At 38.4% G+C, this 13,690-nt stretch overlaps 1 protein-coding gene across 2 annotated transcripts in view; it reads left to right on the top strand.

Annotated features, from left to right (window-relative positions):
• Positions 1-13,690, top strand: part of ANO6 (anoctamin 6) — a 216,351-nt gene that overhangs the window by 127,221 nt on the left and 75,440 nt on the right. For both annotated transcript variants that reach the window (XM_060112165.1, XM_060112164.1), the window contains one exon: positions 12,946-13,011. In XM_060112165.1, coding sequence (XP_059968148.1) covers positions 12,946-13,011 — 66 coding nt within the window. The remainder of the gene's footprint in view (positions 1-12,945; positions 13,012-13,690) is intronic.

The raw sequence follows: 13,690 nt of genomic DNA, 5'->3' as shown, positions 1-13,690 counted from the left end.
TTAACATAGATTAATCAAGACTAGTCTTTCCTCTCTTGAATCACCTGATCACCCAGTATCTGACAAACCATCAGGCTTTTCTTAGTAATGAAGAAGGGAGAAAAAAAAAAAAAAGAAGAAGAAGAAGGGAGAATGGCTGTTGAATAGGCAGCCAGCAATGCCTGGCACAGCACATGATTAAATATATATAAATAGGTTTGCTCTATGTTGTGAAGAGCAAAAATGTTTTAAATCAAATTCCCATGTATTTCTTGAACTCTTCCTGCTCAGTTTTGTTAGTCACGCTCTCTTCCATTTCCTTTATCCAAGACTGCTAACCAGTGGCAGAACTGATCAATTCTGAATTTCATTTTGTCTGACACTTGGCCTCCCTTCAAACAGATGTGTTTATGACCAAGTAATGGTATAATGCAGATGATGGTAAAGAGGGTAGAAAGGTCTAGATAGCACAATAACAGTATAAGAAATCCTGAATGTGTTATTATTTATAGATATTTATTTTTTTATCAGCAGAATCCATTCCTAAAAGTTGATGGAAAGTTTATTTCCTTGAAGGTGGTGAAAAGTTTATATATGGAAGTATAAATTTGTATTGTATATCTGACCTTAAGAATTCTTTAGTGAATCTGGCCAGTGGAGACTACAGAATAAGAAATTTTCCAAAAAATGAGTGTTGAATTAAATTATATCCAAACTTTCAAATTATATGAGACAACTGACTAATTGGTTACAGATCCTTTGAGCTTTTTTTTTTTTTTTAATTTATTTATTATTTTTGGCTGCATTGGGTCTTCCTTGCTGCGTGCGAGCTTTCTCTAGTTGCAGCGAGCGGGGGCTGCTCTTCGCTGCGGTGCACAGGCTTCTCATTGCAGTGGCTTCTCTTGTTGCGGAGCACGGGCTCTAGGCGTGTGGGCTTCAGTGTGGCTGGTGAGCTGTAGAGTACAGGCTCAGTAGTTGTGGCGCACGGGCCTAGTTGCTCTGTGGCATGTGGGATCTTCCCGGACCGGGGCTTGAACCCCTGTACCCTGCCGTGGCAGGCAGATTCTTAACCACTGTGCCACCAGGGAAGCCCCCTTTGAGCTTTTAAAGCTGTTATCCATTGTTTTAGATGACTTATCATGAGGCTGGAACTCTACCCAGAAGCTAAATGAGATCTCTTTGCAAATGGTTAAAATTTCATCAAAAAGTTCTAATTTGTTGAACACAGTATGTCACTCCATTTATTGAGGTTTTACATACTTTAGTAAAGTTTTATAATAATATCTATGAGGATCTTATACATTTTATTAGCTATTATATTTTTGTGGCTGTTGTCAGACATTTTAAATTGCAGTTTGTGATTGATTATTGTGTGTGTTAAAAGTCTTGGTTTTTTATAAGTTGTATCTAGTTACCTTGATAAACTTTTTAGTTCTAATAGTTTCTAATGCTTGTTTTAAGTTTTCTCAGAAGAAGACCATATTGTCTACAAGTGACAGTTTTGCTGTACCTTTCTTTATACTTCATTCTTTTTCTTATCCAAGTGATATGGCTAAGACCTCTTGAATAAAACCAGTAACACATAGTAGTCACCACTGTATTCCTGATTTTGATGCAAATGATTCTAAATTTTCACCATTAAATATCACATTTACTAAATTTTTGGTAGTTTTCTTTTAAAAAGTTAAAGGAGTTCCCTTCTAGTCCTAGGTTGCTGTGAGTTTTTATAATTGGGTTTTAAAATTTATCAAATGCTTTTTTTTTTGTATCAAGGTGATCACATTGCTTTATTTATCAGTAAGTCTTATGTGCATTAAGTATATGATTATTTGTGGTTAATAAGATGATAACTAACAGTATAGATAACTCAAACATCATTCACTATTGGCTTTAACATGCAATGTATAATTTTTATAGTCATTAGCTTCCTGCTTATGCTAATACTACATTAACATAGTTTATTTATAATTCATTAAAAAGTATTTGAGGTCACTTACAGAATATACCAAAAATATAGATGAGGAAATCAAGGTGACAGAAATGTAAAAGCCAGAAAAATAAAATGAAGCCATGTGTCAAAGTAATAAACAAAATGATTTATTATTAACCATAAGGTCCTATTCAGAAGTTAAGAGTTCATCTGCAAATTTGCCTCTGAGTTTCCTAGTAGCCAAAGAAAATAGAGGATGTGGTCAATAGCATGGTTTAAAGTTTCAACACAATAAAAACAAAACTGGTTGTTCAAAAGAAATACAATCTTTCTGGTCTAAAGATCCCCCAGAAAGAAATTTGTCCCATGGAGCCCCTTAAAGGGGGAGGCATGATTGAGTCGACTTAATGTTGCCATACACTCTCCACATTGAAAAAATAAAGGGGTGGCAGAAGGGGATTATGAAGAATCAGAATGATATTTTAAAATTCTTGGTAATGACATATTTGCTACAAATAGTCCATGAAAAATATTAGGCTAGATTAAGTGATGATGGCAACCAGTGTTGGGTGGTCTCACCTTCTCAGATAACTTTTGGTAGGTGTTCTGTCTTTTGTTTTCAGGTATGAAATCAAGTTTAGCTTTAAGTCCTTAAAATTTTAGACTAAAGCAGGGAGCTCTTTATATTTTTATCTCCTTCCTTTACACCCTACTTGCTTAAACTAAGATTGTAGGTTAAAAGGAATAAATTAAATTAGAATCAGCAGTTTCAAATTACAGCTACAAGATGTGTTGCTGGTATAAGCATATTCGGTTTTATTTTTGAGTACTCAGCACAAGAGCAGTGAATCTGAATCTTGATTCTTATTTCCAAAATAGGAAGTGTCCTTGGGCTCAATCCTTAAAGACAGACAAACAAGACAGTGAAATCCTGAAAAGTAAAATCTGATTATTCCATTTCATCCCAGAAAGATGTGGAGAAGAGAAAATCCTTTTCCCGATTAGTCCTTCTGAGTCAGTTTTGAATGAAGCTGTCATTTGCCCTGGTCCCAACAGCCACCTGTGTCTCACTTTTTTAAAGGGTCATCTGTAAAAGGGTGAAGGGTTGGGAAAAGTCAACTATACCAAATTCTCAGGCTTGAAGGGGATAAATAATCATAAAAGAAAGCTGCTTATATGCACAGAAAAGATGTGTCCTAAAAAAATAGTATAAACTTGTCTGATGATAAGAGTCATCTGCTTTGCCTGTTAAAACTAATTTATCCAGGCCCCAGGCCCTGTCCTGTGGGTACTGAGCCAGAATCTCCAGGAGAGGGGACTTAGAATCTGCATTTTAAGCAAGCACTCCAGGTTGTTCATATAAACAGGTAGGTTAGTTTGGAAAACTTTGCCCTGAAGTGTTTACAGTAGTTACCTTAGTGGATTGATAACAGATGATTTTTTTCCTTCTCAGAAAATGTCTGTTTTCTAAGTTACCATTTGTTTATTTTTGTAATGACACCAAAAATGTTAATTTAAAAAGAAGAGTTGGAAATAAGCTTCAGGTAAATATTCACTTCCTTTCTATGCTTACCATTTAGGATGCTCGTCTGTTTTCTGTCCCTCGCGAACACACGTCACCTACTTGAGTAAATCCCTCATCAGGTCCGTCCACTAACGTTCAATGTTTTATCACCAACACGTGAATTTAAATTAAGTCCCGATTAAATAATTTATTCCTGCTTACCAAACCTTCTTGCGCACATGATATATAAGTAATAAGAAGCACTCTGAGTAATGAGAGTAGTTTTTTTGCACAGATTAAGTACCTTTGGCTTATTTCTCATCCATCTTCATAGGCGTAACAAAGATTGGCAGGTTCAAAAATACAGTGATGGCACCATCAGTATTTTCCCTAACAAAGCTGGAAGAATATTTGAAATTAATCTATTCATATATTTCATTAATCCCTACTGGTTTATGCTGATTTATTATCATCACAGTGTATTTAGTAATCTTACTTCTTAGACATTGCAACCCCTGCTTTTTATGCATAAAAGCTAGGTGACATAAAGCAAATGATAAAAATTGGTGTTTAAAATCAGTATTATTACTGTATAATTCAAAAGCAAGTCCTTCCCAACAATGACTCTACTAAGCCAAATGAGATGTGTAATCTCAGGTGCTTAGGGGACAGAAAGCTGCCTTAATTATGCCAGTCTGTCCTTTGTGATTTTGATTGCTTTATTCTTTATTTCTCTGACAGCTTTATTAACATCCCAAAAGAGGTATGAATAAAATTCCAGTTTCTGGGGTGGGATAAGTGCTCTTGTCCTTCTCTACTTAAAACCCCCAGTACCATTCTCCACTGACAGTAGTAGAATCATATGCATCTTTTTGTGATGTCCATAAGTCCTCAATGATTACAGTCACTTTGGATTTGCTAGAAGTAGGTTAAAAAAAAAAAAAATCCAGGTTACAGTCCCAGTGAATTTGCTGCCCTAGAGATAGAGGAACTTACAGCACCATCTAGTATATGGCTGGGCTTTTCTCAGAGCCAGTGAGTCTGGTTTAGTCATTTTGTGCTGCCAAACACATATCATAGACTATAAACATAGGTTTAGGTTCTTACATGTAAGGGTTCCAATAAGGCACATAGATAATTTTTAGCTAAAAATTGTGTGGCCTCAGATATTCATTTATTCAACAAATATTTATTGAGCAATGGCTATGTCAGGCAATATGCAATATTAATTTTCTTTCATTTTTAACATGGAAGACAGCTCTACCCTAATTTTTTTAAAATGTCAAGAACACTGTTACACTTTTTGACATAAACCACAGCAAGATCTTTTTTGACCCATCTCCTAGATTAATGGAAATAAAAACAAAAATAAACAAATGGGACCTAATTAAACTTCAAAGCTTTTGCACAGCAAAGGAAACCATAAACAAGACGAAAAGACAATCCTCAGAATGGGAGAAAATATTTGCAGATGAAACAATGGACAAAGGATTAGTCTCCAAAATATACAAACAGCTCATGGAGCTCAATATCAGAAAACCAAACAATTCAATTAAAAAATGGGTGGAAAACCTAAATAGACATTTCACCAAAGAAGACATACAGATGGCCAAGAGGCACATGAAAAGCTTCAGCATCACTAATTGTTAGAAAAATGCAAATCAAAACCACAATGAGGTATCACCTCACATCAGTCAGAATGGCCATTATCAAAAAATCTAGAAACAATAAATGCTGGAAAGGGTGTGGTGAAAAAGGAACCCTCCTGCACTGTTGGTGAGAATGTAAATTGATACAACCACTATGGAGAACAGTATGGAGGTTCCTTAAAAAACTAAAAATTGAACTACCATATGACCCAGCAATCCCACTACTGGGCATATACCCTGAGAAAAACATAATTCAAAAAGAGACATGTACCACAATTTTCATTGCAGCACTGTTTACAATAGCCAGGACATGAAAGCAACCTAAGTGTCCATTGACAGATGAATGGGTAAAGAAGATGTGTCACATATATACAATGGACTATTACTCAGCCATAAAAAGAAACGAAATTGAGTTATTTGTAGTGAGGTGGATGGACCTAGAGTCTGTCATACAGAGTGAAGTAAGTTAGAAAGAGAAAATAAATACCGTATGCTAACGCATATATATGGAATCTAAAAAGAAAAATGGTACTGATGAACCTAGTGGCAGGGCAGAAATAAAGGTGTAGACATAGAGAACGGACCTGGGGACATGGGGGCGGGGAGGGGAAGCTGGGACAAAGTGGGAAAGTAGCACTGACATATATACACTACCGAATGTAAAACAGTTAGCTAGTGCGAAGCAGCAGCATAGCACAGGGAGATCAGCTCTGTGCTTTGTGATGACCTAGGTGGTGGGATAGGGAGGATGGTAGGGAGGCTCAAGAGGGAGGGGATATGGGGATATATGTATGCATAGGGCTGATTCAGTTTGTTGTACAACAGAAACTAACACAGTATTATGAAGCAATTATACTCCAATAAAGATCTATTAAAAAAAAAAGAAAAAAACACTGTGACTTATCCAAGTGTAAATTCTACAGAGCAGTAAAGCTGATGATTTCATATTAAATAAATTTAAGCAACCTTTTCTTAAGTAAGCAGTCTTCTCCTGATATGTGCCTGTTTGACAAATATAGCACATATGCTAATTTACTTTAGCTACCTGACAAACCAAGAAAAATTTTTTGATCAATTTTTAAAATATTCCACTAGTTTTTTGTGAATTGCCATGCCAAAGGGAAATAACAAGAACTGTCTTATCAAAGTAACACCAAGGTGATATATTAACATGTTTAAGCAAATAAAAATGTTCTATCCTTGATTCAGCTATTTAAGGATTTATAGTTAGTGGTAAAATAGAGGGCATTATAAACCAACTCCAAGGTCTACCAATTATCGAGAGATATCAGGTAAATTTCACAGGAGTTCTTTGTAAAGAACCAAATAAGAACTAAGGATAAATTAGTACAACTTTTCTCTATGGCAGTATAGCAGTACATACTAAAGAAATTAAAATTACATGCACCTTCATAATTGTGAAAAATTAGAAACAACCTAAATATCCAACAATTAGAAATAAAATAATCTGTTTCTGTTTTGTATATACATTCATTTGTATTATATTTTAGATTCCACATATAAATGCTATCATATAGTATTTGTCTTTCTCTGTGTGTCTTATTTCACTAAGCCTAATAATCTTTAGGTCCATCCATGTTGCTGCAAATGGCAGTACTTCATTCCTTTTATGGTTGAGTAGTATTCCATCGTGTGTGTGTGCATGCATCTGTGTATGTATCACATCTTCTTTAAGCCAGTTGTTGGGTTGCTTCCATGTCTTGGCTATTATAAACAGTGCTGCTATGAACATTAGGGTGCATGTATCTTTTCAGAGTTTTTGTTTTTTCCCAGTCTATACCCAGGAGTGGAATTGCTGGATAATATAGCAGTTGTATTTTTAGTTTTTTGAGGAAACTCCATATTGGCTTCCCTAGTGGCTGCACCAATTTACATTCCTACCAGCAGTGTACAAGGGTTTCCTTTTCTCCACATCCTTGCCAGCATTTGTTATTTGTTGACTTTTTAATGATAGCCATTCTGACAGGTGTGAGATAATATCTCATGGTGGTTTTGGTGTGCATTTCTCTAATAATTAGTGATGTTGAGCATCTTTTCACGTGCCTGTTAGCCATCTGTATGTCTTCTTTGCAAAAATGTCTGTTCAGGTCTTCTGTCCATTTTTAAATCAGGTTGTTTGTTTTTTTCTTTTTTTGATATTGAGTTGTATGAACTGTTTATATATTTTGGATATTAGTCCCTTGTTTGTCTCATTGTTTGCAAATATTTCCTCCCATTCCATAGGTTGTCTTCTCCTTTCATTGATGTGTCCTTTGCTATACAAAAGCTTTAAGTTTGATTAGGTCCCATTTGTTTATTTTTGCTTTCATTTCTTTTGCCTTGGGAGACTGATCTAAGAAGATATTGCTGTGATTTATGTCCAAGAATGTTTTGCCTATATTCACTTATAGGAGTGTTATGGTGTCATATCTTATATTTAGGTCTTTAAACCATTTTGAGTTTATTTTTGTATATGGTATGAGGGGATGTTATAATTTCATTGTTTTACATGTAGCTGTCCAGCTTTCCCAGCACCAGTTGTTGAAGACACTGTCTTCTCCATTGTATATTCTTGCCTTCTTTGTCATCGATTAATTGACCATAAGTGCATGGGTTTATTTCTGGGCTCTCTATTCTGTTCCCTTGATCTATGTGTCTGTTTCTGAGCCAATACCTTGTGTTGATTACTGTAGCTTTGTAGCATAGTGTGAAGTCTGGAAGGGTTATACCTCCAGCTTCATTCTTTTTTCTCAGGATTGCTTTGGCAATTCTGGGTCTTTTGTGGTTCCATATAAATTTCAGGATTATTTGTTCTAGTTCTGTGAAAAATGTCGTGGGTATTTTGATAGGGATTGCCTTAAGTCCGTAGATTGCTTTGAGTAGTATGACCATTTTAACAATATGAATTCTTTCTTCAGAGAATGAAAATGGTATACATCCATCAGATATCAAAGAAAGTAGTCTGAGGACCAGGACAATGTAGTGGTATAAAGAGTCAAGAAGAGGGAGGGCTAAATGACTCATATTTAAGATCCATTTCCTGGAGTTCTGGTAAAATGGTGTCATTGGTATCCCATTAGAGGGATTAAGATGTCACTGGGTGCACATTGTGGAAGCCAAGTGATTGGGGTTGCTTATTTTTGTTCTGATGTTTGATATTAAATAAAAGAGGTGAGCCTCTAAGGCTTACAAGATAGAGAGGATTTTTTTTTTTTAAGGAATAAAGGAGGTTGAGCATATTTGAAAGCAGAGAAAGAAGGTAATTTGGCTGACATGTCTACAGAGCTTGTGTGTCAAGCCTCATGCTGAGGACTTTATACCCATGATCACATTTAATCCTTAAAAAAAAAAAAACCTCGAGATGAAGCTATTTCCTTTACCACCTTTGAGATGAAGCCACTGATACTTGCAGAGTTTATTTGCCCAACATCACAGAGCTAGCAAATGGCAGAACCAGGATTTGAATTTTCGCTCGGAATCTTAACCATTATGCCCAGGAGTAAAAGGAAGACCAATACTACAAGAGCTAAGGGGCAATTGGTAGACTAAAATCGAGATGATAGAGTCCTATGAAGGTGATAAGAAGTCATGACCTCAACTAGAAATCCCACAGAGGAGGAACTATATCTAACTCGCACTATGTGGCTTGTCACGGTCATGGTTGATGCAGCTGATACAACCGAGACAGGAGTAGTTTGTGTTTGGTATGTGTGATGACAGAACTGACCTCTCATGGGGCCGCTTCCTTCCAGGTTCTCTGAACTGGCCCCCTTTTGTCATCTCATCATTCAGACTCCTAGGGGTCAGGAAGCCTCTTCCTGTTCTGGATGCCCCAGAGGTACCTGGTGCTAGCACATTCCAGAATTAAACTGTGTCTGTCCTTCTCTGCCATGTCCTGTAATGCCCGTAAGTAAAAGTTCATGGAGCACTTGGGGGTGGGGGGCCCCTCAGGGAAGAGGAGCCCAGTTGCTGCACTGCAGTGATTTGTATTCCTCAGTCAATCCCCACATAACAGGCAACCATCCACCCACCGTCCACTCAACTTATTCATTCTTTCACCAGACATTTATTGCCTGTTTATTCTACGTTAGGCCCATTCTAAGTGCCAAGGATATCGAGATTAAAAGACAAGCATCTCTAGGGGCGGCAACAGTAACTGAAGAGCAGCCAGGACCGAGGCAGGATTTCATATTCTTAAAGATGGGAAACATTTTTAAGGTGTTTGTTGGCTAAGAGCAATGAAGATAAAGGACTGAAGAGAAGAAAAGATATTGCCGAAGCAAGCTCAGGAAAGATAGGAAAAGGGAGTAATCTCCTGACACCGGAAGAGAGATGGTGTCTACCTGTGAGAGGTAGAGAGAGAGGCACGTGCAGGACTTTGCGTGAGTGGCTGCATTTGTCTGAGGAAGGAGGCGACGGCACTTGCAGAGTCCGGGAGTGAGGTGTGGAATGCGACGAGCTCCTTCGAAGTTTGGAACCGCTCCCCAGTGGGGGAGGGGGCAAGGAAGGAGACAGCTGTGCCTCGTGGCGGCCTGTGATGGGCACCATGGAATTCCAGTAAAGCCAGTTAACACAGTTTTGTGGTTTCTCGCTACCAGCACTTCATTGTTCACACACCCATTAAACCACAGGAGAAGCCCCTCTTTTGAATGATTCTCCTAGTCTTCTAACTAGAAGGACGTCTGTTCATAAGAGCTAAAATCCTTGGGTCTGAGCCCCCATGTCCTAACTGAAATTATTCCTGACTCCTAGAGGATACGGAAGACAGTTGGATTCTGCTTATGACCTGCTAGTGAGATGATCTGGGTTGCCCCTTGTACAGCCTCAGGCTGAGTCATCTCCCTGGAAAGAGAGGAAGCCAGAGTGTCCGGTCTACACAGAACACCCCTCCCTCCACTGCACAGTGATTTCGGTTTTAGGCTAACAAGTTTTCCCTAGTTCGTGGTTACTCCTTTAGGATTCTTACTGGCAACAGAAATGAGCTCTAATTCAAGCGGACAAAGAGTTTATCAGAAGAATGTTAGGGGGCTCACAGGTTCATCGGAAGGCTTGGACAAACAAGCCTGGAGATGAGACTGCCAGAGGCAATGCCCCAAATCCCACTTACACAGCTGGTCTGGGAGAAAGCGTGGCTGCTCCCCGGGGCCCAGAGCTGCTTCTGGCGCCACTGACCAGCAGTGCTCCCCAAAAGCTCCTGCCAAAACCTCTGTCGCTGCTGTCTCTGGAACAGATATCTGCTCTCCCAGCTACCCCAGAACGGGTTCTGCGTGGCCTGACTTCTTTGCATCTCTAGCTTCTGACTCAGAGTCTAGAGTGGGTGGTCTGATTAATAGCGCCTAGCTCATGTGCCAGTAGCTGAACTTCATGGGAGACAAAGGACGGGAGTGTTTCTGTTTTTATCTGCTGTAGGGGACGTGGGCTCTGGTGGGAGTTAAAATGTTGAGTGGCCAAAAAGAATGACAGATGTCCATTACAGTGCCGTAGACTCATGAATGAATGTTCCAGCCCTTCTGTATTGGAGAAAATTCTAGGTCACTGAACGCTGAGTTTCTCTGTAGTTCCTCTACAGCAGACTATTTCAAATTCTTCTCTGAATCTTCAGCACTTTGAAGGATACTCTCAGGAAATGTTTGTAGAACAAATTAATACGTGTTTGTTGAGTATATTCTTTCAACAAACACATATTGGGCATATACTCGTGCCAAGCACTTTGTCAAGCGTTGTTTGAAGGATCAGAAGAGCTTTTACACAGTAGTAAAGAAAGAAGCCATCAGGAACAAGGACTGGGCTGCCATGCAGGAATCACAATATAAGGATTCGGGTCTAAGGTGAAGAAATACTGCTTGGGTACAAAGCAGGGTGGGTCTGAACCAGGTTCCCAGTTGACGTTGGGGGTATGGTGGATGTGGGGTGGAGAGGGCTGAGAAACATAGCAGGGTGGATTGCAGAGATGGGGGATGGGAGACTGGCAGAGTGGACGGCCACCTGCTGGGAACAGAATGGGAAAGTGGCACCTCCAGGCCCCCTGGCTCTCATCTCACTGGGTTTTTCTAGGCAAGTTTGGCTTGTTCATTTATAGCACTTGCTGGTTTTTCTCTAAGTGACTATTCTATGCTCAAGTTGTAACAAATAATTAAGTGTGTTATATTTGTAAAGCTCTTAGAACAGTGTCTGGCACAGTAAGTACTATATAACTATTCATTAAATGTATGAAAATAAAGCAACATTCTGTTTCTAATACTTCCACAAAATATGTTAGGGATTCATTCCACTGGGACTCACATTTAGTCAAATGCTAGGTGTATTTTTTCACCTTTGACCTTCTACATGCAGCACCTACTCTACATTTATTAGGTGCTTCTCATGGTCTAGGCACTGTCTGTAGCACAGCAGCTCAGCACCCCCTCTGCCCATTCACACTTGGCAAATCTTGAGTGTTGCTCCCTGGGCAGAGTGCCCTGACTGTCTGACCCACTGGATTACCTAGACATTGACCCAGTAATTCCTCTCTATCTTGTTAAACGCTGAAGTTAAAAACTGAAATTAATGCAGCTTTTTCAGTTGTTGTCAGTGGGAGAATTGGTCCAATTCACCTCTTGTGATTATTAAGGATAAAAATTCTAGTTTATGTGGTTTAAATCATATAATCCTCATGAGAACCCCAGAAGGAAGCCAGTGAAGTTTTCTCCATTCTACAGATGAGGAAAATGAGGCAAGGGAGTTTAGGTTTCCTGCCAAGGGTCAAAGAACTAATGGGTAATGGCATCAGATTTGAACCCAGGCAGGCTGGTTTCAGACCCTGTGTGGTTAACCTCTGTGTCCACTCATTTTCTTCTTTTCATAAAGCAGCATAACTCCTTCATCATCAAAAGCATTCTTTTCAAAGGTCAAATGAGTCTCTACCTTTACATTCTTCCCTTACAAGTTAGGACACAGCTTAGCAAAAGCCTAGCCAGATAGAACTTAATATCAATAAATAAGGTGTATCCTGTATCTTTTTAAATGGTCATGCAATATGGACAGATATATTATCAATTAATTAGTTTTATAGATTTAGGTGTTTTTTATAGCTTCAGAAACATTTCATTCTTGCAGAGAGAAAAATTTATTTGCATTTTGCCAAAATTGTCTGTTTTTAAAATTGAATTTGGTCAAGGCATGCAAAGATGAAATATACACATCCAAAACTGAACTATTTGAATGTCTGGTATAGAAACAAAATTTTAATAATGTAGACTGTCAGATCTGGACTATAACTCTGGTAAATGACATCAGTGAATGGGACGCCAAAAGCTCTATTTGTGTGCAAAACCTCTCATTAGCCAAAAAAGGTCCTTGGAATTGTGCCAGAGCCAGAGACTTTTATGCACCTCAAATGGCCATAAACTCACAGGGACAACCAAGGGTCTTCCAGAGTGCCAAGAGAATCTAGTTATTCTCCACAGCATTCCATCTGAGGAATCCAAACCCACAAGTCACCAATAGCCAGAACACCTTCATTGCTTCTGTGTTCTTTTGAGCAAATATGTCTCTTCATCAGGTTCAAATTGGTTTGTTGTTTATTTATTTTATTTTATTTTATTTATTTATTTATTTTTGCGGTACGTGGGCCTCTCACTCTTGTGGCCTCTCCCATTGCGGAGCACAGGCTCCAGACACGCAGGCTCAACAGCCATGGCTCACGGGCCCAGCCGCTCCGCAGCATGTGGGATCTTCCCAGACCGGGGCACGAACCCATGTCCCCTGCATCGGCAGGTGGACTCTCAACCACTGCGCCACCAGGGAAGCCCTGTTGTTTATTTTTTATAAAAAAACAAACAAACAACTTTTTGTTCCCTTGGTAAAACTGAAGGCCTAACGTATTTTCCAATTTCTTTTGACAGAGGAAAAGACGAGCATATGAATCTAACCTCATCTGTGACGGCCTGCAGCTAGAAGCAACCAGATCGGTAAGTGTCAGACCCTTCCCAGCCACTGCCTGCCCATTGCTGCTGGGAACCCCCATGGCACTCGGGATGCTGGGATGGCATTCGAAACATGTAACCCCAGCCATACCTTAGCTGTAAGCTGGGAACGGAGTCGATCAAAATCTGCATTATAGAATATACATTTGTTTCTCATAAAAGCCAGCAGATCTTTTTTAATAGCCAAAGAATGTAATAATAAATCCATATAAATGTATTTATTCAAGAACCTTTTTGAAGATTTTTTCATTATACAAACAGTAGTTTACCAAAAAAAAAAAAAAGAAAATGTAGGAACAGTGGAATCTGTACCTTAATTATCCATAAATAATCTTACAGTTCTTCTAAACGTTTTTTTGCTCAGATGTATTATACATTTTTTCCCTTCCAGAAAGGAAAATTATTATTTCACAATTTTTAAATTTGCTTTTTCCCCTTTATTATATAGTAAATGCATTTCTATATCAATAAATATAATTCTTTTAAATGGCCATGTAACATGACATTGAACAGATATATAATAAATTAAACAATCTTCTTCTAGGTTTAAGAAATTTTAAAAAATTATTACAGTAACACTGCAGTGACTAGTGTTTTTATGTTTAGTTACAAATTTGGACTAAAAATTAACATGTTTGCTTTTTTTCATCTAAAATATTGGTAA

The sequence above is a fragment of the Mesoplodon densirostris genome, chromosome 11, assembly GCF_025265405.1.
Source record: "Mesoplodon densirostris isolate mMesDen1 chromosome 11, mMesDen1 primary haplotype, whole genome shotgun sequence".
NCBI classification, from domain to species: domain Eukaryota; kingdom Metazoa; phylum Chordata; class Mammalia; order Artiodactyla; family Ziphiidae; genus Mesoplodon; species Mesoplodon densirostris.
Note: the sequence above shows the minus strand (reverse complement) of the source record. Positions and strands in the feature narration are given on the sequence as shown.